This window comes from Nerophis lumbriciformis, linkage group LG12 (genome assembly GCF_033978685.3).
Source record: "Nerophis lumbriciformis linkage group LG12, RoL_Nlum_v2.1, whole genome shotgun sequence".
Classification (NCBI taxonomy): Eukaryota; Metazoa; Chordata; class Actinopteri; order Syngnathiformes; family Syngnathidae; genus Nerophis; species Nerophis lumbriciformis.
Window position 1 is genome coordinate 32,122,077 of NC_084559.2, and position 27,852 is coordinate 32,149,928.

At 37.6% G+C, this 27,852-nt stretch overlaps 1 protein-coding gene across 2 annotated transcripts in view; it reads right to left on the reverse strand.

Moving 5' to 3' along the window:
- Window positions 1–27,852, reverse strand: part of LOC133623241 (coronin-1C-A-like) — a 61,888-nt gene that overhangs the window by 16,603 nt on the left and 17,433 nt on the right. For both annotated transcript variants that reach the window (XM_061986364.2, XM_061986365.2), the window contains one exon: window positions 13,415–13,614. In XM_061986364.2, coding sequence (XP_061842348.1) covers window positions 13,415–13,614 — 200 coding nt within the window. The remainder of the gene's footprint in view (window positions 1–13,414; window positions 13,615–27,852) is intronic.

Below are 27,852 nucleotides of genomic sequence, written 5' to 3' on the forward strand. Positions count from 1 at the left end.
CCAAAAATACAAAAAACGAATCTGTCTGGAGCCGCAAAAAATGAAAAGCTGTATATAAGTCTTATAATGAAGGCAACACATGACAAAGAAGGAGTGGAAGATTTTACATGTGAACAAACTGTTGCATCACAGTCCACACTATGGTGAGTTCAAGAACCGCCGAAATTAGTAGGACAAAACGATGTTCACCAAATACTCTCATCAGTGAAGCATACACCCAAACATATTAAACAGTGGGCTTTCTAACAATTAGGAAGGTTTGTGTCATGTTTTTCCTCAAACAAAAAACATACTAAAACAAAAAAAGTATTTTCCCCCAATCTTTTTCTCTGGCCTAAGGTATAAGATGTGTGTGTCCAAGTTAAAGGAAACGTCAGGTTGTATTCTTATTTTAGTCAAATCTTTGCAATCTGGGCAACATTTGCGGTGCTCTATAACAACATGGCACACAAACAACTTAATGTTGTGACCGGGTGAATCTATGATGTCTATTATTTTGGGCCATGTCCGAAAAAAAAACTAAAAAAAACTGTGGCAACGCCATCACGATATATATTGAAACAGTGTACATTTTCAAAAGATTGATCATACTTTTGGAAAGGGTGGGGCGTGGTTTCATTTGCAATCTGGGAACACCTCCAGAATCAAACTTTTTGCAAAGGGACTCAAAAAAACAGGTTATAAAAGTGACTGTGGAGCAATATTTACACCAAAGTATATCCAATACATACTATAGAGAACAAGGACATGTTATAAATGCAGATCAAAATTATCATTGGGCCCCTTTAATGTATCTTGTAATTTATGCTTGCATCTAAATTGGAACTGCACTTTTTTTTTTTGCCTATCATTCACAATCATTATGAGAGACAAGAATACACACGCCTTTTTTTAGGATTTTAATGATAAAAAAAAAAGCTTGGAAGATGCGGCTAATGGGAGTCAAACCCCCAAAGACAACTGCAAAACCCTCCAACGTTTTGTATACACACTGCAAGTGCATATATATATAATGTAGTAACAGACACATTCATAACAAAATGTAATATGTTCAACATTTGCCGTATTTTGAACAGTATAATCAGACTGACTTCTTCCGCGCATTGATTTCTATTTCTATAGCAGCGCACGTCCGACAATGTGTGTTCATACTTCCGGATACAAAACGGTTGTTTGTGTTCTGGTAATGGCAGACTTGGTATGAAACAAAGAAGACGACTATTTTTGGTGAAAATGAGGATTGACAACCTTGTTTTTTTGAGCATGAATGAACGGAGGATGAACTACTGCTTCTAGAAGCGAGCACAAAGGGGAGGGTGAAACGTTGGAGCAGACGGAAGCCGATTGTGTGAGGTGAAAGCGACTCGAAGCAGCAAATGTGGAATTTAGAGACAAGCTATTTTGACATAAATGGCGTACTAACCCCAAATAAACCAGAAAAAATGTCCCCGGCAAGCTGGACCAAAGAGGCAACTGTCCATCGAGTGAGTCACACTTAATATTGATCATGATACACGCAGCACAACATTTGTGTTATTACAACTGCAGTACACACACTGGCTGGCTAGCTGTGCACAAACAAAACATGAAATGTGGGCTAATACTTTACAGATATTGTAATATGATTGTTCATGTTTTTCAGTCCGTACAGATTGGTGTCCAATCGCAGTGTTGTGCATTACAAACTCATGCGTTACGTGCTGAAGTAGAAGCTAGCTTATCCCTCGCCGTAGTTAGCTTTTACGGCTAATACCAAAGCACGGCGATGTCTGACTACGATAGAAAAAGAGTTCCTCAGTGTTTGCTTTTACAATAACAATGTCACTACAGTTTGGTTATTATACAAGTTATGGAACGTAAACAAAGTATTGGTGACAGTTTTTGAACGTATTTATAAAGTGCTTTAGAGATAGAAATGATTGCTCCCATTAGCTGCATTGCTAGCTACCTAGAACATTCCCATTTTTGCAAGTTAGAATGCAAAAAATCAAAAACATTTGGTCTTTGTCTCTGATAAGGATTGTCAAAAATAGGCAAAATTCCCAAAAAAATGTGCAGTTCCCCTTTAAATTAACTGGTGATTATTAGTACTACCTTGTAATTAGAAATGGTAATACTAACCATCGGGACTTTTACCGAGGTTTATCATTAATACCGGTAATCGTTGCACCCCTAATGAGTATTGTCATTTTCTTGCTATAAATTGCACGGGAAATTACAGACTTCACCACACCAGGTCGACTGCAAATGGACTTTGTACATGCACATGGACTTTGTACATGGGGGTGTAGTCTGTTTAATGACCTGCGCAAATGATTAGGGTATTCCCACTGCTCCTCTGTGTCATTTCTACATAAGTGCAAATAAGTGTGAAAGCCATAGTAAGTACAATCCCTAGCACAGCACTTTTCATAAGCAGGATACTGAGGTGCTGCTTTTTTAATCCCACAATGTCTAGACATTTGTTACATCATGAACTGTAATGAACTGTAGATATGACAATAACTCTGTAACCATGCATCTCCTCACAGAAAAAGTTGGGCTGTGACACATATTACAACTCCAACTGCAGTGATCAAAGTTCAGAGTATGCAAGACTGAGCTCTGTGTGAAGTAGGAAAATCAAAAGATCTTGTCTAAACCTCTCCATGGAATCTGCCCTGAAGGTGAGAGAGTGAACAAAGCAAACTTCAACCGGTTATGCGAGCCCTAAGCCCATATTGCATCACACTACCATTATTGATGAGAAGAATGCAAGGAGTCATTCATTATTTACATAGATAATCACATGATGTATTTCTGGGAAGACATGTCAAAATCAAAGTTGCGCATAGACATTAACCTGCTTGTCACTTTACACAAATCCTACATTTATCACTCGTCAATGCTTGAGGACCATCTTCTAATAAACCCAAGCAGGTTAGTTCAATTGAGTTTAAGTTCAGTTTCAGTTCAGTTCAGCTCAGTTTCAGTTTATTTCGAACATGCATACGATACAATGTAATGCTTCACGTATTTCCAGTTGTTTCATTACAGCACGTCCGAAAAGGAGTAAGCAAAAGCTGACCTTATTTAATCCAACCTCTTTTCATACCATAGCAATTTTATCCCATTTCCTTGTTCTCTGTATCTGAACAGTGAATAAATAAATAATATACCATAGTAAGTAAATAAATATTAAATACATAAATAATCTTCATCTAAAAAAAAAAAAAAAAAAAAGAGGTTCGAGATATACATCATTATTGTTCTTTTGTGTACTTTGTGAACATTTGTAGTTTGAACTGAATTATATTGGTGCTTTGTTTGATTTATATGGTTAATCCATTCCATAATTTAATCCCACATACTGATATACTGAAGGTCTGAAGGGTTGCAGGAGCATACAAATGTTTTAATTAGATTTTCCTCTAAGGTTACATTTCTCCTCTTTTGTTGAGAAGAATTGTTGTCATTCTTGGTTTGCAAGTTATAGTTTGCTTTGTACATAATTTTAGCTGTTTGTAAATGCACCAAATCGTTGAATTTCAATATTTGAGAGTCAATAAATAAAGCGTTTGTATGTTCTCTATATCCAACATTATGTATTATTCTAATTGATCTTTTTTTGTAACACCTTTATTGAATGAAGCGCACATTTTTAGTTGTTTCCCCATATTTCTACACAGTAACTCAGATATAATAACACTAGCGAGCAGTAAATAATATGAAGTTATTTTTGGTCCAGAACATGTTTTGTTTTATTCATTATTGATGTGTTTCTTGCTACTTTATGTTATATATATTTTTACATGAGGTTTCCAATTAATTTCATCATCTATTATTACACCCAAAAATTTGTTTTTTTTTACCCTTTCAATATCTACTCTGTTAATTTGTATTTGTCTTTCCCTTCTACTGTTACCAAATAGCACTAGTTCAGTTTTACTGAGGTTTAAAGATAGTCTGTTTTTGTCAAACCATATTTTTAATGTGTTTATTTCGTCTGTTATTATGTGTATTAGCTTTTGTGTGTTCTCTCCTGAACAAAACGCAGTTGTATCAGGAAGAGCAGACTGACACTTCCGCCAGACTTCTGCGTTTTTCAAATACCACACTTTGGCCCCAGGCAGCCCTGGTATGAGCATGACTAATTACAGCAGAGGGGCAGCTAGGGTGTCAAATACAACATGCTTTGAGGGGTTAATGCCATGTACGTCTAACCATACACAATAAGGAATTCCAGGGTTTTGCCAAAAGGGGAAAACCGGTAGAAAATGGATGGATGGATGTCTAATGCTGCCAGAATAGTAATTCGATAGCATAATACTCACGAAAGGCATGTGCGCAAGTGACATCACTATTTGTTCCGACTGCCAGTTAAAAGTTTAATTTAAAAGCAACTAATACAGATAAGACAATATCGTGGCCAGTAAGTAGTAATCAATGGTCGTAGACAATGTTGGAAAGTTTTCCATACCCAATGCTTTATAACACAAAATTATATTTTTAGCTAGTTTCAGCAGTTGAAATGTTAATGTTTTTAATTTGCTTAATTGGTAACAGACTTTTACATTTTTGTGGGAGGAAGTGTAGTCTAGCCTAGTACAATATATTTCCCAGCTTGTAACCACAGGCAGAAAGATGTTTCAGCAAAACTAGATAATTTAAAAAAAGACCAGATTTTTTTTTTTTTTTTTTTTTTACATCAAAATCAATGCAGAAAAGCATTGATCAACACTCTTCATTAGCTTCAACTCTTGAACATCATCCAAGGTTAATGTCAGACAAAGCAATCTAACAATTTTGTCTTATTCGATTGATCATTGGAGCCTTTCTGTGCATACACCAGATTCTTGTGCAGCCCTTAACAACCAAAAATTCACGACATAAGACGAAGCCAGTTGAAATAAGTCAATATTTTGAAAGTAAATGAATAAAATAAAAGTAAACGTCCAATATGGGGTAGGCTTGTAAGGGTATTGTAGATAATGCGGTATTGCGGTTTCAAAGTCTTCACAATAATGCCTTAACGTGTGACGGTATCAAACAAAAACTTAGTGTGTAGTTTTTTTCTGGCGCTTTAGCGTTGGTCGGATCTGAAAATAAACTAAATCTCTCAGAATCCTCCGCGCATCGCATGCTGGCAAGGGCATGGAACGCTTTAAGCAGGAAGTGAAGTGAAGTGAGAAGTGAATTATATTTATATAGCGCTTGTGAAACCCAATATCTAAATTACATTTTTTTAAACCAGTGTGGGTGGCACTGGGAGCAGGTGGGTAAAGTGTCTTACCCAAGGACACAACAGCAGTGACTAGGATGGCGGAAGCAGGGATCGAACCTGCAACCCTGAAGTTGCTGGCACGGCCGCTCTACCAACCGAGATATACCGCCCTATGTGTTCCTAGTTGATAAGAGGAATTTTTTTTGGACATTTCCTGAAAAATGTCATTGACATCTATCCATAACGGAGTTATGTTGCTAACAAACACAAAAACAGACTCTTATGAAAACATAACTTGTTTGGCGTAGGTAAGCAAGTCTGCGTTCTGCAAAGCAAAGCGCACCGCTTTCGACTCGAGCGTTTCCAAAGCAACAGAGCCAGCCGGTCATGTCGCAGCGCACGAAGGGAAATCACAGAAAATAAAAAAATGAGGGCTGGGGCTATCTAGCTGCCTTTTTTTTTTATTTTATTTTTTTATATATATATATATATATATATGATTTTTCTGGTTTCTTTAGACCAAAAAAATAGATATAGATAAGATATATATATATATATATATCATTTTGTGTATATATATATATACATACTGTATATCAAACGTATCATCGAAGACAATTTTTATTGATATTGATTACGTGCCTATCGTGATATACTGATATTATTTTATCGGCCCAGTCCTAGACAAAAATGTAGACAGGCCTCAGGCAAAGGGAACATCAATCATTAATTACTTTTAAGTGCAAATTTGAAAACACAAGGTGATTAAACTATTTTGGCTGAGACATAGTTGGAGCAGTTTCTCGGTTGATGGTTCACGGTGGCAGAGGGGTTAGTGCATCTGCCTCACAATACGAAGGTCCTGTAGTAGTCTTGGGTTCAATCCCGGGCTCGGGATCTTTCTGTGTGGAGTTTGCATGTTCTCCCCGTGACTGCGTGGGTTCCCTCCGGGTACTCCGGCTTCCTCCCACCTCCAAAGACATGCACCTGGGGATAAGTTGATTGGCAACACTAAATTGGCCCTAGTGTGTGAATGTTGTCTGTCTATCTGTGTTGGCCCTGCGATGAGGTGGCGACTTGTCCAGGGTGTACCCCGCATTCCGCCCGATTGTAGCTGAGATAGGCTCCAGCGCCCCCCGCGACCCCAAAGGGAATAAGCGGTAGAAAATGGATGGATGGATGGCATAGTTGGAGCAGTTTCTCGGTTGATGGGTACTTTGTTGTATAAACAAACTCAACAAAAGGCACACCGATCCCTCCCAAAACACCAAAAGAACAACTCTTTCAAAAGAAAAAGAATTTGGAAGAAGTCTTGGGCAACATGTATCCCGATAATCCTGACAAATTCAGTTGTTCAGTTTAATTTTGCAACTTTGAGTAGTTTAAAAATCTAACATCCTGATATTAAAAAAAAAATCAAAGAAAGAGGTGTCAATGCTGTAAATGTAATTAGGGATGCATGATGATGGAGATTTGAATCAATGCTGATAACCGAGAACTTACGGACCTTTACAACCGATAACCAATATTTATGTATATTTATGTCTATACATTTACACAAGATTTTGTGAGTATAATTTGACAGTTCACACTTTTGCCCAAGATGTATACAGTAACAAAAAATTCTACGAATCTATTGTACGCTTAAGGATAGTGTCAACCAATTTATTTTTTAACTTAACAATAATTTGAGTACAAATACACTTCCTGTAAAATCTGACCCATGCAAAAAATTTGAAAAATTGTGTAGAGCAAAAACGGAATTTGAGATTTTTACTTTTCAAATATTTAATTGAGACAAAAAGCAAACTACTATATGTATTCAACAACAAATATAAAAGAGGCTAATAGAACTAAGCCAATAAGATTCTGCATAACCCTTAGCAACAACATCGAAACAAGTCACATCTTGTTGATTGAGAAAAATAAAAAGGTAAAATAAATGTTCCCTGACAGTAATTTAATAATAAAATAGTGCAATGGTTTTCTGCCCCTTAGAAAAGGCAACATTTAATTGTAAAACATAAAAAATATAGGATTCAAATAATAAAGTGCCGTTTTTCAACTAAGAAATCAAAAAAGTTAAGAGTTACCTGTGCCTCTGAATTAACCACAAAGTTAATCAGAAACAACTACCGGTACTCATTTTGCAGTTAAGTTATTTTGGCCTTTTCTTTCAAATTGTTGCCACTTAAACATTTTCACATCAGTACTGTGGCTTCACATTTGCAGAAGTTGCTGCTATCAACACAAGGTCTTGGTTTAGCAGCATAGGCAGCTTTGTATTTCTTCCATAAATCTACACATTAGTGAATTTTATGGTGATTTATCAGATTTTATTGTGTTGAAGCTCGTCTTTAACCCTACCCGTGATCATTTCTGCAGATCACGTTTTGCAAACTACTTGTGAACTGTTTCTCCTGACATGGTAAAGAAAACCCACACCGACAATAAGCTTTTATTATTAATCGGCTCATTTTATCGGTTGATTTTTTGGTAACAGAATTATCAATGTGATGTCATAATTGCCACTATCCGACTAGCCGATAATATTGTGCATCCCTAAATAATACATCTAAAACCATAATACAGGCAATTCATATTTTATAAGACTGACCATCACTTAGAAAACTAGTTGCACAGCAATCAGTTGGACTATGGAAAAAAGATGATACATACACACACCACTGACAAACCAGTTAAGACTGCAGAAAGAAAAGGTGGTTCAAACACACGCACCCGCACAACTGGCATAAAAAAATGAAGGGACATCATTCCCTCCAGGCAGGACAGGACATTATTTTCATTGACACAAAAGGCCTACACACTTCCTGCCTAGTCCAACGTATGATTCACACATGGTGCTTCAATGAATGCTGTCCAGTTGGGTGAAACGGAAAATTCCACTTTTAAAGTCTGTGTATTGGACACAAACAGCTGACGTTATAGCAACAGTCACATCAAACTACACAAGCCTATAGTAATGATGTGAGGTCTAATATGACAAACAGGACGCCCGCCGCCCACTGACAAGACAAAAATTAAGAGCGAATGGAGTAGTGACTTGAACCGTTTGCATTACAAGAGAGACTAAACTAGTCCAATGAAAACATTTTGAGATTCGATCTCTTGTTGTCATAATTTGAACTACACTTCTTACATATGCTTTTCCTAACCAGGCACCAATATTATCAAAATAATTTAACTATAACTTATCTTTAATGGGGATGTCAAACACATAAGAATGCACGTGATTTCAATCCAATGTACTCATGTCAACCACTCTACATATTTAGGCCTGTCCCACAATTCACATATGGACTGACACTGCACAGAGCAGCCAATAGGAGGCAGAGAGGAAATGGTCCTGGGAGGCTGTCAGGCAGGGAGCAGATTTGACCATATATGGTAAAATCTGCAGTCAGCAGGACTGGATTGGAAGAGCACTCGAGGAAACACTGAAGACTCAATTCAAATAGGATTGTTGATCTGTTCTGTAGTCAGCATTTAAAATGGAACCTAATTGTAGAATTGGGTGGAATACTGTAGTGATGTGGCTTCATTTTATGTAAAAAGAAAAAAAGAAAAAAAAATTACGGGGGGATTGGCAGTATGCATGCATGGAACTGGAGCTGCAGATTGCTTAGACAAAACAGGTAGGGCAGGAATCCACCATGCCTTGCTAGGATTAAGGTTCAAAATCCAAATGAACTGCAACAATACAAGTATCGGCATTCCACTCTTCACAGTGAGCCAGAATGTGAGTGGAATCATCAGAAACGTTTCACTAGCTTAGCTGCATTCACTCCAACTTCCTTCATATGGAAATCAGGGAATAAATTAGTAGACATCCTGCTAAGTGAGACAAAGGATGAGATTGAAGGCATGAGGGATGGGAATGACATGTGATCAGCTGGACATCTGATGTATTCTGCATAAACCCCTGTGTTCCGATAAGAGGAAACAACAATAGACATGGCTATGCTGAGTCACAGAGAAAAACGCAACGAAAACACAGACTAGTTGTAGGATGTGCCATTAACAAACACATTTTTTGACGCTTCATAGCACAATAAACATTATCCCTCATTTATGTCACCATTACAATCCTTACAATCTGTGCACAGTAACACGTGGTTTTACTATGAAGGGGGAAGGCGCATCATCACACCTCTGCCTCCCCCAACGCTGAATTGCAGTCATGACAAAGGGTCGTGCTCTGAGAAAGCAGAAGACAAAGGACCTGAGCAGCTGGTTCCTCACACGGGACAAGAGGGCAACACAGAACAGGGCAGATCAGGTTAGCCAGACAGATGCACCCTGACATTAAGGACAGGGATGTGGATCCTTGAAAATAAATGTAAATACATATTATAATTATAAGACTACAACTGACCAGATGTTATCCTTAAACTGGACAAAGTAAAACAGAAGACTATGTACTAAAATACCTTCATTATTTTTATTTAATTTACTACAAAAATTATTGCAATAATATTGCAGCGAGTCCCTTTCAGACATGCCCCACTTTTCAGACCATAATTGCCAGCTGAGGCTGCACTCAAATGTCCCAGTGGAGTGGGAAACACAAACAAGGAGCATAACAAGATAACTAAAATTTTAAAAAAAAATCGAAATTAAAAATATATATTTAAACATTTGAAATTTGTAGTCATTCCAAATTGGTATTGTGTCTAAACAGCTTCTCTCTCTAATGTACAGAGCAAACCAGTAAATATAATGTACAGTGCAAACCAGTAAAGCAGATTGGGCGGTCAATAAAAATATATATGCTCCCATCATAATGATACAGTCATCTATGTTTTTTGTGGGTCCTTGACACTCACTACGTCAACTAGGGGTGAACAGGCTCGTAAGCCGAATTTTTACTCCCAACCTAAATAATAACAATTGGCCAAAAGACAGCTCATAGCCAATAAACTGGGGCAATCGTAAGCCAAGGTACCACTATTTGTAAGAAGGGTTTGGTTGGAGAGAAACCATTACCACCTTTTTATCATCTTGAGGAAACTGCAAACCACTTACAAACCATTACTGTATTACTGGAACAAGGCATGCAGAGGCCAGAGTGTGAAACCAGTTGAGCAGAGCTTCCGTACCATTGCCACATTGTATGAGGCGCTGAAAGGTGTAAGTTCTGTGTTGACAGGCCTAAAGAGCCTCGTTCCAATGCCATAGCACTCTCAGGCCCACACAAATAGTTTAGGCAAATCTACTTGAAGATAAGAGCAGATATTTGTTGTAGCAAATATGTTGGATCAGTTTGTCTCTTATTTGTTTCTCTAATATTTCCTGACAAAAATACAGTGTTCAGAAAAAATTCTGTATGACGGGAAAAAGATGTATCGAAAATTGTGATAATCTCTACAATCGTAACAAAAGTTTAATAATCGTAGCACCCTGAATCGTATTTGAATCAGCACACCCTTATAATATTAACTCATATCAAAGCAGACACGGTAAAAGACAAGGGAAATTACTATTTTTGGACAAATGAGGATTTATAACCCTATACTTTTTGATGCTAAATATAATGCTGCTTAGGGAAGCGAGTACGAAGGAAGAGTGAGATGTTGGAGCAGACAGACGCAAGCCGGGAGAGGGGGATGAAAGCAATTTTGACCCTATAAATATGAAACTTGGAGTCAAGATGTTTCAACATAAATGGATAGCTTACCCAAAATCAACAGGAAGTGTCCTGCTGGAACAGACGAACAACTGTCCATCGAGTGAGTCACTTTATGATCGATAATGATACACGCAGCACGCCATGCATGTTAGTACAACTACAGTTCATATGCTGTCTGGCTAGCTCAGCTGTGTACAAACAAAACATGAAATGTGGGCTAATACTTTACAGATACGGTAATATGAAAATGTTTTCAGTCGGTACAGATTGGTGTTGTATCGCAGTGTTGTGCATTACAAACTCAAACCCGTTTCATGTTGTTGTAGAAGCTAGCTTATCTTAGCTAGCTTTTACGGTTAATACCCTAGCACGCCGATGTGTTACGATAGAAAAAGAGTTCTTCAATGTTCGCTTTTACAATAATGTCTCTACACCTTGTTTGTCAGACAGGTTATGGAACGTAAATGAAGTATTGTTGACTTTTTTTTAATTGCATTTTTAAAGTGATTTAGAGTTGGAATTGATTGCTCCCATTAGCTGCATTGCTAGCCACTTAGAACAAGACAATTTTTGTACGTTAGAAAAGCTAAGAAAAACAACCTTTTTGGTCTTCTTGTCTCTCATGATTGTGAACAATAGGTACAATTCCAAAAAAATGCAGTTCCCCTTGAGACTCATCTGAGTCATTTAATTTGAATGAGGTCTTACATCCTTTGTGCATTAAAGGATGCATGTTTCCTGGCCAGTATTAGTTACTGTATTTTCCAGACTATAGAATACATCCACTAAATTGTAGAAATTTTTTTTTCATATATTAGCCACACCGGATGATAAGCCGCAGATATATACGTTGTGAAATAGTTATTTACACAGTAAGATTCTGTACCTTAATTGTTTCCGAACGCTGCCTGTAACGCGGCAGTAAAACAGTTGATCAAACAAAACAGAAGTCATCGTTATGGACCCACTAGCAATCATATAAACAGACTCAATAACTCTCCGGCGACGTCTTCATGAGTACCGTATTTTTCGGACTATAAGTCGCAGTTTTTTTCATAGTTTGGCTGGGCTCCAGTGCGATTTATATATGTTTTTTTCCTTCTTTATTATGCATTTTCGGCAGGTGCGACTTATACTCCGGTGCGACTTATACTCCGAAAAATACGGTATACTGAGGAATTTGTGAAAATGAAACACTACAAAAAGAATGTCGTAAGTTAACAATCACAAACAGGTTAGCCTGTTAGCTAATGCTAACGGCGCTAGCGTCATTACATTAGTAAAGCACGCACACATATGCATGAAAACACTACTAGACATCACACATGGGACAGATTAATAAGTTAGAATTGTATTATTTATACTGTGAAAATTACAAACGTTGCTTGGAGTGATAAATGAAGAATCCTTTTTGAGAAAAAACGCTATGGACGCTTAATTCCGGTTTACGGCATTAAAACAGGAAGTACATTTACAGTCCCCTATTACCTGCAGTGAGCAAACTCGTAGAAAAGATGGGGCCATAGCACAAACAATAACACACCATTTCAGTACTTTGCCTGGGTTTAATGCAAACTATTGAACACAAAACATTATGGCCATTAGCAAAAACAAATCCATAAATTAGCCGTTGCGTCCTATAAACTGCAGGTTTCAAAATCTAGGAAAAACGTAGCGGCTTATAGTCCGAAATGTATGGTAGGTTATACCTTTTCATTTTGGATTTGTTTTCCTAGTGGCACTAAAAATAAGAACGCTCTCTGAACACAAACCTTTTCTTTTTCAAAAACTTTAAAATAAATAATCAATAATACAGTAATAATTAAAGGTGGGGGAAATAATCGATTTTTAGATGCATCACAATTCGGACATGGACGATTACAGAATCGATTAGTAGACGTCAACAAAGTAACTGTCTGCAAAGTAATGCAGACAGTTCTAAAATTTGGCTGACTGCAGCGAGCCACCTCATCGAGAGATCTGACCAGTTCCTTTATTATAGGGCACTTGTGGTCCAGTTTTGCACATATTTTCATTTATTTAATAAAGTTAAAGTTAAATTACCAATGATTGTCACACACACACACGAAGTGTGGCGAAATTATTCTCTGCATTTGATCCATCACCCTTGATCACCCCCTGGGAAGTGAGGGGAGCAGTGAGCAGCAGCGGTGGCCGCGCCCGGGAATCATTTTTGGTGATTCAACCCCCAATACCAACTCTTGATGCTGAGTGTCAAGCAGGGAGGTAATGGGTCCCATTTTTATAGTCTTTGGTATGACTCGGCCGGGGTTTGAAATCACAACCTACCGATCTCAGGGCGGACACTTTAACCACTAGGATAAATGTGGGAATTAATTTAACTGTTTCTTATTCCAAATGAATAGTTGTTTTTTTTAGTTGTAAGTGAAAAACGCTTATTTAGTGAAATGTAAAACTGCATCAATATACATAAATTAAAACTGCATCAATAATCAATTTTTAATCGAATCATAGCTCCTGAATCGTAAACAAATGGTTAGGTACCCAAATATTCCCACCTCTAGTAATACTTATCTTACCTTGTGAAGAGGGAGAACAAGGAAGGCTCCACCGCCGCTGGCTTCAATAATTATGGCAACAAATTTGGGATTAACTGCACAGAAGCCGCTATCCCATGTGACTCGAGAAACCCGGATATCATCGTAGCACTGATCATTCTTCACCGCCTGGCCAAAGACGTGACGGAATTTGCTCTGCCGTACAACACCTCGTTTCATATCTGTAAAAGACAGGACAGCGTTAGTTCTTCCCAAACAGGCGTGAGTTTGTAATGACAATGTTGTGAATTAAAAAATGTAATAAACATGTGATTAAAAATGTCCAAACCTATACTAAGGAGCATATCCAGTGTAATATGGTAAGCCATAAACACACTTCATTCATTTAAATGTGTAACCAGCACACAGAAAACATACCAGTGGTAGTAAAACGAGCCCATTTAAAAACGACACTAAATAGGCCACGAAAGCTGCACTAAAGTTAAGCCATCAACATGTGAAATGGTCTTGGGTTTGGCTAACATTACATCTTGTTCCATTTTTTGACACAGCATATAAAAAGCTTTGGATGCATCGTATTACCAAAAAATAGGATGTAAAACTTTTTTTCAAAATGGTTTTCGACAGTGTGTTAAAGTGAGTGACGTGGGAGAGCGATAGAGGCAATGGGGGTGGGAAAATTCAAGTATGGTCACAACACAAGCAGGAAGCTCTTCCTGAAAGGATATGGGAGTGTCCTAACTCCTAACAGACCGCATTTTGCAATGTGGCTGACATTCACATGACATGTATATTTTAACTGTTAACAGGAAAGGGTAACCAACATGTGAAACCCCGCAACACTGAATGGGGGAGTAAATCATTTACACTTATTTAAGAAATCTATGGCACATAGTCTAAAGCGCAAGGTGTACATACAGTAATGAGTATAAAGGTATGTCTAATAGCTAAAATTACCCAAATAAATGACTTCTAAACAACTACTTGTGCCCAAAATGAAATGCATGCAGTGATGCCCATAATTTATTCTTGAGTCAGTATTTAATCATGCTCTTCTGCAACAAAGCACACATGCTGTTTTTATAATAGAAGCTTCATTTTAAGTATGGGACTCAAAGACAGAACAAAGTATTTCTGAGGTCTAGCTGGGCTTGCACACAGATCCACAGTGAGTATGTTTCCATGCACTAAATTAGTCTAATTTCTCAAATAGTTAGTTTTTTTGTATGTTCACACCTACATGTGAAGTCCCAGCATCCATGCACACTTGATTAGAGCTGAAACGATTCCTCGAGTAACTCGAGTAATTCGATTACAAAATATATTCGAGGAATTTACGCTGCGTCGAGGCGTCATTAAGTTACTTTTTTATTTTTTATGGCATTTTGCCTCATTTAGTAGTCAAAGCTCGCGTTTCGGCCTCTTTTCCACAGCAGACGCATACAGCAAGTGTATGTGTTTGTGTGTAGACATACAGTTTTAAAACTACACTTGTGTGGATGGAGATGGTTTTAACCCCAAATATGTGTTTTTGTGGACATGGCCTTAAAGGCACCACCTAATGCACTTTTTATATTTGATATAATGAAAACAGTTCTTGTTTTATTTTTGATACTAAGAATATAGTTTTAAATTTCTCAGGAAATATTAATTTCGAACTAATTGTATATGTGTTTTCATCTCAAACATGATGACAAAATGAACATTTATTACTATTTTGCATGCAAAGAATGCAATTAACTGTATTGCATTCTTAAAATGAAAAACTGTTGTCGTCATTATTAAGTGGTTTGTCTTTTTATATTGTTTATGTATTTTTGGCAGGTTGAAAACAGCTCAGCGGATTTGCGTGGAGAAACCACCATTTAAACGGCACCGTATAATAATCATCATCAAAAACGCACGAGAGACAAGAACTTTGTTTATGCGGTCACACTACACAGCACATAGGGCTGTGAGCGCACCTGTTTTTATTAGCACACACAAATTGGCACAATCAACCACGGACGCATTTCAGCTGTGCGTGTCAGCCTTCAATAATAAAAACAGGCGTTTAGGACATAAAAGACAATTAGGCCAAACGCAATAATTGAGGGCACATCTTAACATGTATAATTAAACCTTAATTAAGCAAAAAATATTGCTCTGGCCCGGCTGCACCAAATAATTATATAAATCCAATTAATAAAGTGAAAATACAAATAAGGCGATGAGATGTATCCCACACTTCTTTTTTGTAAAGTAAATTTGTACAGCCGATATGGGCATTAATATCAACAATATGATTTGCCTGAGAAGCTGGACATTTTTTTTTTTTAAAGCAAAAATGTTTTTTGTTTTTTTTCGATTACTCGATGAATCGATAGGGATATTCGATAGAATACTCGATTACCGTACTAAAATATTCGATAGCTGCAGCTCTACACTTGATGCATGCAACTATTGGTCATACACCGTGTGGGGGGGGGGGCTTACTTTCTTCTAGCACAAACTAATGTATTGCTTTTCCGGTTGACCTATGATGTCAAAGCAAAACAAGGCATCTGCGGCTCTTTACAAGTCAACAGCCCAGTCCGGTTTCTCAAAAGCCAAACAAGATCAGATTAAGGTGTTTTCCATGGGTTGTAGGATGCTTTTTTAGAGCCAAACTATTTTTAGAAATCAGACTAATTTAGTAATGGAAACGTAGTCGGTGATAATCCTAAACTCTCCCATTTCAATTATGACTGTCGCAGTAAACATACAGTCTGAAGACAAAAAAATAACATAACCTAATTTCTGCAAAGATCTATTAACATGAAATCCTTCCAGGAATTTTAATTAAAATGTACACAAACTTTGAGGTCAGGATCACAAACTTTGAGGTCAGAACCATTGACACCAAACAAGGTTGTAAGTATGTAACGATTACCAGTATTAATGATTAACCGCAGTAAAATGTTTCCGATTCCATTTTCTATTCTGCATATTGATTTGGTTCTTTACGGATCCTCATTCTGAAATAAGGGTAACGAACAGGTTGATTAGCATCAACTTAGTTTAGTTTAGAAGAAACATAAGTGAGGTCTTTATAGAGGCCCACCGCCTCACTGAAGTGCCAGGGCCCATAGATAAGTAACATGTTGAACATTTTTCGACTAGAAACTAAAATTATTATTTTTAATATATGAGCTGAGAGCTCAAAAGTGCATACAACTACATCAGTCAGTGACAAATACAAGCAAGTCAAGTCCAATGTGTGATTCTGCAACCATCAACTATGAACAATAACCATTATTTTGCAGAAATATAAGCATCTCTACATTTTTGGAAATAGTCTCCAGCTGTGGAGCACACCTCCCAGACAGGGAGGAGGCATGCAGCCTCTGAGCTCATTTTCTGGAGAAGGAGCTAGCGCGCTAATCACTACTTAGCATAAATGCTAACATGTGCAAGACACATTAAAGTATTCCCCATTAAAAACATCATACTCCAATTTAAATTTAAATAAACACATTTCTGTCTGAGCAACTAGGATATTCAATTGGGCACAGTGACCCTACAGACAGAGTGATCTATCTATAGGCAGAGGAATATGACACTGACAGAAGAAATTACCTTGTGTTAAGTATCTTTTGGTCAAATCATATGAGGGTACAGTAATGTCCTTTATTGCCTCCTTAACCAATAGTTGACCGTGATGGGCAAAGACAGGAGGACCCCCAGAGCCCGAGGAAATGACCTCAAAGTAAAGCACCATGACACAATTTTAGCAGGCTTCTGTGCATTCCTGTCTACACTGACCATTGGCATTGCTTAAACTCTTGCATAAAACAGTGCATTTTTTTCACAAAGAACGCATGGCCAAGAGAAAATTTGGAGAAACAATGACGCAATTAAAAGAAGTGATATAGGGCCTCTTATTAATGACATGAAGATTTCAATTCGATACAACTTGCTTCTACCGCTCTCTAAAAAACCAGCCCATTAAACAAGAATAAATGTCTGGTTTGTCGTAAAAAAACAAAACATCAAAGTGTCTACAAAACGTCAAGACAAGGCTTCACAAAGATTAATGCTAGGGTGCACCAACCTGCTTCCTGTCATTGCAGAAACAGGAAGGACAAAGGCGCCTCATCAATTTTACTCCTAACGTAGCATGAGACGTAGAATACACAAAACACTAAAGCAAAATCTCTTAAAGAGAGTGTATCTATCTGGATTAGGTATGTAACAATCAATATTACAAATTAATCATGATCACTGTAAACTGTAGTATCACCGTTTCCAACTAAAATTACTGTAAACCCGTGATTAACAACTGCACTTGCCAGTGATATCGCTAATTTCTTGGCGAAGCAAGCTTGCACACTAACCATAAATGCTAACAACTTAAATGTTGCCCATCCTTGCCATGTTCAGTTATGTTCACACACTCCAATTAAAAACAAGGGCTACCCCATTATGTCAGCAGATATTAGCACTTATTAAAAATATCATTACTCCAGAATACAATCCAGATAAAAGAAAAAAGGTGCTGTTTTCGGATGGCTTCAATTCAAAGAAATATTCTACTGCTGACATTTGGAAACTATGAAATCCTCACCTATCAACAACATTAGGCAAGGAGCACCAAATAAGACGTCAAAAGGTGTTGAGATCATTTGTAACTGAAAAAGATAGAAATCCTGGTACAATGTTTGCACTGAGAAACGGTGCAGGCATTTCACAATAGCGCTACATCAATGATACAGCATGTTACAAGAAAGCACCCTTCATATTTAAACAATCAAGGTAAAAGTATTTTTGCAGCTAAGGCTGTGCGATTAAGACCAACGGTCCCCAACTTTTTTTGCACCAGGGACCGGTTTAATGTAGGCATTATTTTCACTTGTGCCAGATAAGTACAACAAAAATAAGTGCATGAAAAATACAAGTCACTATAACGCTGAATTAGTGGGAGTCCAGGGCTTGTTTATTTGCAATGAGATGCAGATGGAAATCAGCCTTTGGCTACAATCTGTCACATTTATATTTTATATGTTCATTAATGTGCATTGTATCATGTCACAACGTTATATCAAATATAACAAATGGCAACTTACTATGAGGAATGTCATTGTACATCTATAAACAAGCTTATTGGTGTGTCTAGTGGGACAGGCGAAAGTTAAGTCGCAGAAAATGCAGTCGTTTATAAATTATTTAAAGTTTCTCTGCGACTCGGTAGAAAATGCGTCACGGACCGGTGGTTGGGGACTACTGATGTAGACGATATAAATTATACAAATTTGGTTGACGATAGTGCTTTTAATACTATCGTTATCGTCATAATGCATGTTGATGACAAATCCAGCTGAGTGCGGCAAGTTTAACAGTGACAAGCAAAAAAAACGTGCAAAGTCGCTTCTTAGTCAGCAATCCTTGCCGCATGGCGGCAAATTCAACATTTTTACAAGTATTTTTATCACTAGGACGAGGAATAGCTAAACTTGCTACACTACACTCCGTAGGAGGATATGCTAACCACAATCTAGAGCTCTTGAAAGTTAACAAAAGGGGGGGCGAATTGATACAAATATCAACATAACAATACCAAGTAGTATATAGTATAGTGATTAGTACAGTATAGTGATTAGATTGATGTATTAGATTTATATTTTTTACGATCAAACAAATATTTTAAAATTAAAATTAGAGCCAGAGTAGGAAAAAAAAACAAATAAAAAAATGTACATTGTTACACAATCATCCTGTGTTTTTGTCTAATTATGATAAAAAATTGAATCATTTAATGATCTTGAAAATTTGAAGTATATGTAAGTATATGAGTAAATGTGTAGTATCATCCACAATTATAAAGTATCCAATGAACAGAATAATAAGTGCTTATAACATTTTAACAGATATGTAGATACATAAAATAACCAGATATTAAGAGTAAATTAACAAGTACAATAATAGTTTTGAGCCTTTGTAACCCGTTTTGAAATGGTTCTATTACCAAATAATATAGTTATCCTCAGAGGCTGCAATATGTATCTACAGATTTTAGGCATATCGCCCATCCTTATTATAAGCTAACACCATCTTACATGTTTGACTTGCATAACCAATGTGTTATTCAATTACATGGAAGCATGTGAGGGGACATGTTAGCATCCACAATTTTTAAGCTAATGCTAGCCAATTGTTTGTCCAAAAAACACCACAAGCACCACTCCTCCAATTAACACATTTTCAAATGTGTATGTGTTAAATTGTTAAATACATTGTGACTCAATTTGTCATACTTTGGTATACTTTAGTTGGTTCTTTATTACCTGGTTTTACACTAACCAAGTTTTTTTTAAATAAATATAAGTCATATATGGTGATGCTCATGCACTGATATTGATAGGCTTTCAATGTAGTGAGTCCTTTGGACCGGACAAGCAGCAATTTAAGGGAGTCCCTGGGAAATCCAATTAGCCCAAAACTTTCTGTTGCTTACATTCGTCTTTATCTTAAATTGTAGCGTTAAACTATTTTAAAAGGTGGCATGGTTATAATTAACATATATATTCATTTGTGTTCAAAATGTGTCTGAAATTAAACAAAATCCAAATTTTGTGTATTCCTTTCCCTTCTTACTCAAGAAAAATGGGATACTGTCATGTATGCGCAGACGCTGAATGAGCATAACAAAATAATGTTTGCCCTTTTAAACTTGAGACATTACATTTATCATGATAATCATACTACTTTCCCACACCATCACCCTTGCAGACACGCACACTTGCGTCACCTCATTGCTTTCCATACACTGGCTGTCTTTTGTCACCAAGACTGCATGGGACGCCACCTAAATCCCTTTCCTGTATCCAAGGCCACAGACCACCATTGTGATCAGATTCCCGCTACATTCCAGTGCATTTTTGCAACAATGAGATAAGGTAAGGCCCCCCCACCCCACAACCCCCACCAACCATAGTAATTATGTGGTAAAGTTTGCAAGCTACTTCGATCAAGTAAAAGTGGACCAGAATGCATCACATGAAAGTATTTCTAGGAATCCTATACTTTTATAATTTGGAGAGGAAAAGGATTTACAGACACAAGATCAAAGTGGCTCAAAGTTCAACCCTTGTGCGCAATAACAAGAGAAACAAGTGCAAAATGTAATTGAACTTTGACAAAGAGGTACATAAAAGGTTCTGCACACGAGAGCGCACACAACTGGAAAAAAATGAACCAAGACATGAACCAAGACATGAACCAAGACATGATTAGATTAAGGCAAAGAAACCTGTGGAAAAAAATCTAAACATGCCCACGATAGGCCACAACCACTTCATCACTTTCTCATCCTAGGCGCCTTAGCACTAATGCCCCAAACTTCTTATCCGACTTAAAGGTTAAGATTTAGGAAAGACCACTTTAAGTCTAAATCCCAACACAAAACTCACACCAGAAAAATCAAGACTGCATGTACTGTACATTGATTTGTACCAGCTTTTGATTCTACAAGGACCTGAAGTCCAATTAAAAAGTTCAACACATGGACCACAATCCCATTCTGATAGTTTAAAAAAAAAAAAAAACAGCTTCACTTAGAATCTTTATAAACAATATAAATACATTTGCCGGTCACAACACCCATCATACCTGCCCACTCTCAAATCAATACAGAACTGCGTTAAAAAAAATCTGCTTTTACCACCATTTATGTCCATGTTATTATGCGCATGCCACTATTAGATGAAAATATACTTTATATAATAATATAATTAATAATACTTTAGCCTACCATTTTGAATCCTCTAACCAAATCACAATGGCATCTTCCCGTCTGAGTTAAGTTAAAAAGTTAAAGTAAAGTTAAAGTACCAATGATTGTCACACACACACTAGGTGTGGCGAGATTATTCTCTGCATTTGACCCATCACCCTTGATCACCCCCTGGGAGGTGAGGGGAGCAGTGGGCAGCAGCGGTGGCCGCGCCCGGGAATCATTTTGGTGATTTAACCCCCAATTCCAACCCTTGATGCTGAGTGCCAAGCAGGGAGGTAATGGGTCCCATTTTTATAGTCTTTGGTATGACTCGGCCGGGGTTTGAACTCACAACCTACCGATCTCAGGGCGGACACTCTAACCACTAGGCCACTGAGTAGGCCCAATTTTGTAGTGTCCCTGTAAAACGTTGTGGACGAATAAACACAGAAGTACTTTTTTTATATACATCAGGACAGGGGGGATAGCATGAGATGAGAAGATATAACACCAGAGGCTGCGAACAGCAGCCATAACAGTCGCACCGCCTGTAGCATAGGGGGAAGAGGCTGCCCGACAGCATATACCAGAAATGCCCGCACAAGTGCTTCCACCACACTGATGACACACAGTATTAGGGCTGCACAATTAATCGACATTGAATCGACATCGAGGTTTTAATTAGTGCGATAAATAGCCCCAAGAGGCGGAGGATTTTTTATTTCCTGACGTCACCAGCATTTGTGTGAATGACATGTTGGCCAATCAGAATTGTTGAGCCTTGCGTCCTTTGCCCGATGGTCAATCAAAAGTGTTTAAGGAAACAGCAAGTTTGTGTGCGCTACAGTGGAGGCAGTCAGTACACTAATAACACCACTTGCTACTTGGAGAAAGTTCTAATGGTGACTACACCTGGGCCGATAGTCAATAAGTCAATCAAACAAATTAAAATGAAGTCGAAATACTTTGCAGGCATCAATAAACTGCTATGTCCATGTGCGTTTGTTGTCTTAGGCTACGTTCACACTGCAAGGTCAGATGTCCAATTCAGATTTTTTTGTCAAATCCGATCTTTTTATTGGCCATTCACATTACAAAAATAAATGTGATTTCTAATGTGAATGCAATCTGACCCGCATGGGGACATGTCGTGTTTACGGAAGTAAAAACGGCTTCAGCTCGTCGGTTTCATTACTGCCGCATTTCTGGCAATTTCAAAAATTTTGTGCAATTAAAGTCAACATTTTCTGAACCAGACTCCAGCACACCCGGCGACCCCGTAGGGACAAGCGGTAGAAAATGGATGGATGGGATTATTGCATGTAGAAGACTAAGAAGGAAGAGGACAGGTATTTTGGCTCTCGCAGTCTCACGGGATAATTTGCTTCAATGTCTGCTTGAAAAGCATGTCTGTGGGCGAGCAGTCTGAGACAGGAAATGTGCAAGTTTCATGAGAGTTTCTAAAACATTTTATTTTCACATATTTTCTGCTTCTTTGTCAACTATTAATTCCATAACAGTCTATTTTGGCGAATAATGACGACGCTTATCGCTTTTTGATGGCGTTCTGGTCAAATGAATGAGCCCAGAGCGCGGGAGCATCGCATATATATAGGATTTATTTTCAGATACGAAAAAGGAATGGGTCATATATAAAAAAAATTGGGATTGCACTGTTCACACTGACATGAAAAGGTCGCAAAAGGCAAAAAAGTCGGATTTGAGCTGCAGTGTGAACAAGGCCTTAGTCAAACCTGAGAAAGAGAACGATGTCCCAGTCTGTACATCATCTCAGCACCTGAGCGCTTTTATTTAAGAGTAAAATTAACGGACCACAGAAAGCTCGAAAACATCTACAATCTTTGTCTTGGTCAGTGGAGAGCAAGGCCACTGGCTTATTACACACAAAGGAAGCGCGATATTACACACAAAGGAAGCGCGATAAACAGAGCCTCGCTCCTTGCGACTCACTTGTGAAAAGTTCTGCAAAATAACAAAAACGAAGAGGGAACATTATTACAAAGTCAAATGTACTGTTGTGAGAATATCTCAGCTTCAGCCCAGATGGGCAATACGATCAGACGAATGAGCGATGCCACGATCACGTAATTGCAACAACAACAAAAAAAGAGAACCCGACATTTTTTTCAACTGGGAAACAAATGCACTTTAAGATGTTCAATATTTAAGTTAAATTGTTGCTTACAGAAATTAGTCCTTTTTATTTTGTGTTTGTTTATTTAGGATGACTCAAAGTTTTTACCTTTCAATTTTAGTACAATTGTAGACAATTCTACAGTAATGAGAAATAAAAGTTTATATCCTTTTAAATGGTTACTTGCATTATTATTATATATTTATGATTTTATTATAAACACTGCATAGATTTTATCGGCTATTTCTTCAGTTAAAGAGCATGATGTAGACAAAAGCTCCGAGTCTGTCTAGATAAAGCCCTTTTTTTTTTTATTATGGCATTTTGTTCTACTATGTGGCACTTAGAGACCAGAATATGTTGATTTACAGTCTAAAAGTAATAGGTCTTCCTTTACTCATTTTCTCACTTTCATGCATGTTTATGTCCATCCATCCATTTTCTACCGCTTATTCCCTTTGGGGTCGCGGGGGGTGCTGGAGCCTATCTCAGCTACAATCGCGCGGAAGTATAAAATATAAAAAACCCAAATCGAATCGCAATCGCAATTTGAGACAAAAATCACAATTACATTTTTTTTCCCTCAAAATCGTGCAGCCCTTCACTGTAAAGACTGTTTGAAAAAAAGACTCCAAAACACAGTGATGAAACACATCCTAAACCTTGTGCAAGCTCACGCCCATATGCATCAATCTTATGATTTGACGCTTTGGCATTATTGTTTGAGTATCCAACATTGTAGCAACATTTTTAAGTCAGAAAAGTGTAAAATCATCATCCAAAGCATATTCCCTTCTTATGATCAGCACCCCCCACAAAAGACCAGCTTCATTATATGCGTAACAGAAAGGAAGTGGAAGAAGTTTATCACGCATTAGTGCAACCCATTTGGAAGAATAAAGTATATTTACAAAGTAAGAAAATTACAAACACAACTTAGTATGTACCTTATTAGGGAGGTTGGGTTGTTTTCTGAATAAATTGAGTGAAATAACACAGTTTGTTTGGTGTATGCAATATGGCAACAATTGGCTTGAATTTGGGGAAACGATTCTATTTAACAGGAAGTAGCAACAAAAAAAGTGTCTAGTAGGTTGTCATAAAGGGCCAAACATCTTCCTGCATCGTGCTCTAAAAAAAGGCATGTCAGACAGGCTCAGTATTTGAAATACTCAAGTACAAGATTGTGTTATTATTGTGTCATCTAATGGAATAAAAGCAATGTCTTGAATCCTTATATGCATGCAACGAAAGCAGAAGTGTCAAAGTAAACTGTTTCTAAATAAGAGTCTCACCTTAAACAGTGAGGTATTCTTAAAAGATTTGGAGAAATGATTCTATTTAACAGGAAGTAGCAACAAAAAAGTGCCCAGTAGGTTGTCATAAAAGGTCAGGCATCTTCCTGCATTGTGTGCTAAAAAAGATGTCACAAAGGCTCAGTATCTGAAATACAAGAATGTGTTATTATTCTGTTATCTAATGTAATTAACGCAATGTCTTGAATCCTTATATGCATGCAATGAAAGCAGAAGTGGCATGGCAAAGTAAACTTTCAAAATAAGAGTCTCACATTAAACATTGATGATTCTTAACAGGAAGCGCCAAATATATTCTTAGTGGTGAAAATGTTTCCATGACGGGCCGCCACATGGACATGAATGTATGGGGAACAGTAATACAGATAGTGTACTATGCTGAGTTAGCTTTTCCCCATGCAGATTAATCCAACAGGCCACTCTCTATACGTGATACTTAGTATACAGTGCACAAATGACATTCTTCACTCTGTAAACACAGCAGTTTTACAAATAACATATGTTTATTATAAACACCAAGCATGGAAATGAATTTATTTTGGATACCGATTTTCACCTACATGGTAAAAATGCACAGCAGATTTCACTACAGACCTTCCCTGAATGCCTTCCTTGTAGGATGATCGCCGAGCAGGCCCTGCCATCTCATGCTTAGTTCCCCTCTTCCTGACCCACTTCCTTTCTCAGCCAAGACATGGGAAGGCAGGCAACGCACTTACAAAGACCTTGCACTGCGGCACAACCACTAAAAGTTGGTGTGTCTGGAAAGGTTTCACAAACCAAAACACAGCTGTAGACTGTCAACCTTTAGGACAGTGAGTAAGCCTTCATCTTAAAGTAGGCCTGCCGTAGGGATACTACTGTAACTTCAAACATAACACAAGTCTATTATATATTGCAAATCATGCTGTCCTCTTGTCTAGAAAGACAATTTTGACAGTCGACTAGCCATCAACTATCTTTACAATTAGTCGACTAATCAGATTATGAAGTTTACACCTATTCAGTGGCTAATTTAGCCACTTTAAATTCAGATTAAAATATTTTTAGGCACGTGCCAGCTAACAAGACAATAACAATAACTATGTCTATCAGAAATATCTATTTATGAACTGTGCAGAGCATTATGCTGCTCCAAAAATAATAACATCACCCTTTTTTAATGAAAGGCAAGGACAGTCAGAATTAGGTGGGAAGAATAATCGATTTTTGAAGCATCACGATTAGAACGTGGACGATTCTGAATCGATGGACAAATATTCAAATATCGATTATTTACGTATGTTCAAATAATACAGACGATTCTGTATTAATGCTAATATTCTTTAAACGTTAGTTCTCAGCTTGGTTCTAATTAACCATGGTATAATTATTTTAACGTTGTGTGTCAGCTGGGTTAGCGGAGAGTGCAGACACACACAGAGGAGGGAGGCCGAGTGGACAAGCTATGCTAGCTGTGGCGCCAAACGAGCCTGAATGTGAATTAGTGAATTAAGGAATAAATGCTTTGTAAACTTCAACAGACGGCTAATAAAAAACATGTTACCACACAGAGTAACCTGCCAAGAATAGGAAATTAGGAGTAGATTAATAAATCGGAGCGAGAATGATATACATATAGTGCGGTCGCCAACCGGCAACATTTTCATCCATATATGAACGAGTAGATAGATGACACGTCTTTGAGCCCTAAGTTCATGGCAACTTGGGCAAAAGTGCCTTGGCATTTTAAAAGGCAAAAAAAAAAAATTTTTGGATGCCTGATCGCCAAGTAGGGACGTTTATTTTTTATTTTTTACTATGCAGGCTACTACAATTATCCCGCATCTAGTCTTCTACATATACACATCTATGCTGTGCAAACTAAGTCGCCTTCTTTTCCAAATAGAAAAAAAAAAGCGAGGATGTATTGTAACCTACTATTATCGACAAATTTATTATCGATTTTTGCCAACTAATAGTGCGTTCCATTAACCTCGGAAGTTGGAAGTCGTAACTGGCAATGACGTTACAAAAGGGAGGATGTATTGTAACCTACTATTATCGACAAATTTATTATCGATTTTTGCCAACTAATAGTGCGTTCCATTAACCTCGGAAGTTGGAAGTCGTAACTGGCAATGACGTTACAGTAGAGTTATGAGTGTTTCAGTTACGAGGTCGGACATCCAGATGGCCACAGTCGCAAAAGCTATTCTTGCTCTTGACTTGTCTGAATATAAAAACAACTTACAGAAAAAATAACGCAATACTGCAACCTTCAAACACAGTGGATAGAACATGTAGAACATGTAAAACACAGGAAACCATTTATTCACACTACAGTGACCATATCGTGTATAAACATCATACAATACATTAGCCAATTTAGTGTCAAAGAAAATAGAAGTGCTAATAATGTTTATTACAGAAGCTTATATTATTGTCTAAATCTCAGCACCCATTCTTGAAACCAGCTCAGGGGTGTTGAGAACTCAGACTTTTAAAGTAGGAAATTTGACCTCCAGTTGCAATTTCTAGAAATAGGATCTCGGAAATTCCGACTTCCCAGTGCAAATGGTTTGAACGCACCATAATTGTTGCACCCCTACTCTTGACACATAATTACCTATTTAGGTTAGCCATGTTATTCTTCACTAGCAAGGGAATTGATCTCCAGTACAACTCGGATCAACCTCCAATTAAGTGCAAGCAAGATCCATGACAGTTAACTGACGATTTGAATCCTGCAAGATCGAAGCTACCGCAACTGGAACTTACACCAAGACCAAATATTTAAGTGAAAAACTAATTTTAGAATTGTTCTTGCGTTAATTATATGCAGACGGTCATCCAGCTCACTGATGTTCCAGAAGACATATTTTTGTTTTGTTTTAAAGAGCCAAATAATTAATCAGGGTAAGGCTGCACAATTAATCAACATAGAATCGACAGAGAAGTTTTAATTAGTGCGATCACATAACCGCAAGAGGCAGAGTTTATTTTTCTCTGCCATCACATATGAATGACAGACATGCTTGCCAATCAGACATATTGAGCCTCGCATTTCTTCGTCTGTCGCATCACACAGGGAGAAAGAGGTCTCACTCTGGGCATTGCTCTCAGCACCTGAGCGTGTTTATTTAACAGTAGAATTAACTGAACGCAGTGGCCTTCTTTTCAGTCATCCACAATCTTTGTCACAATAAATGGAGAGCAACACAGCACACACAGGAAGCACAAAGAGCCAGTGAGAAGTGAAGTAAGTAAAGTAACA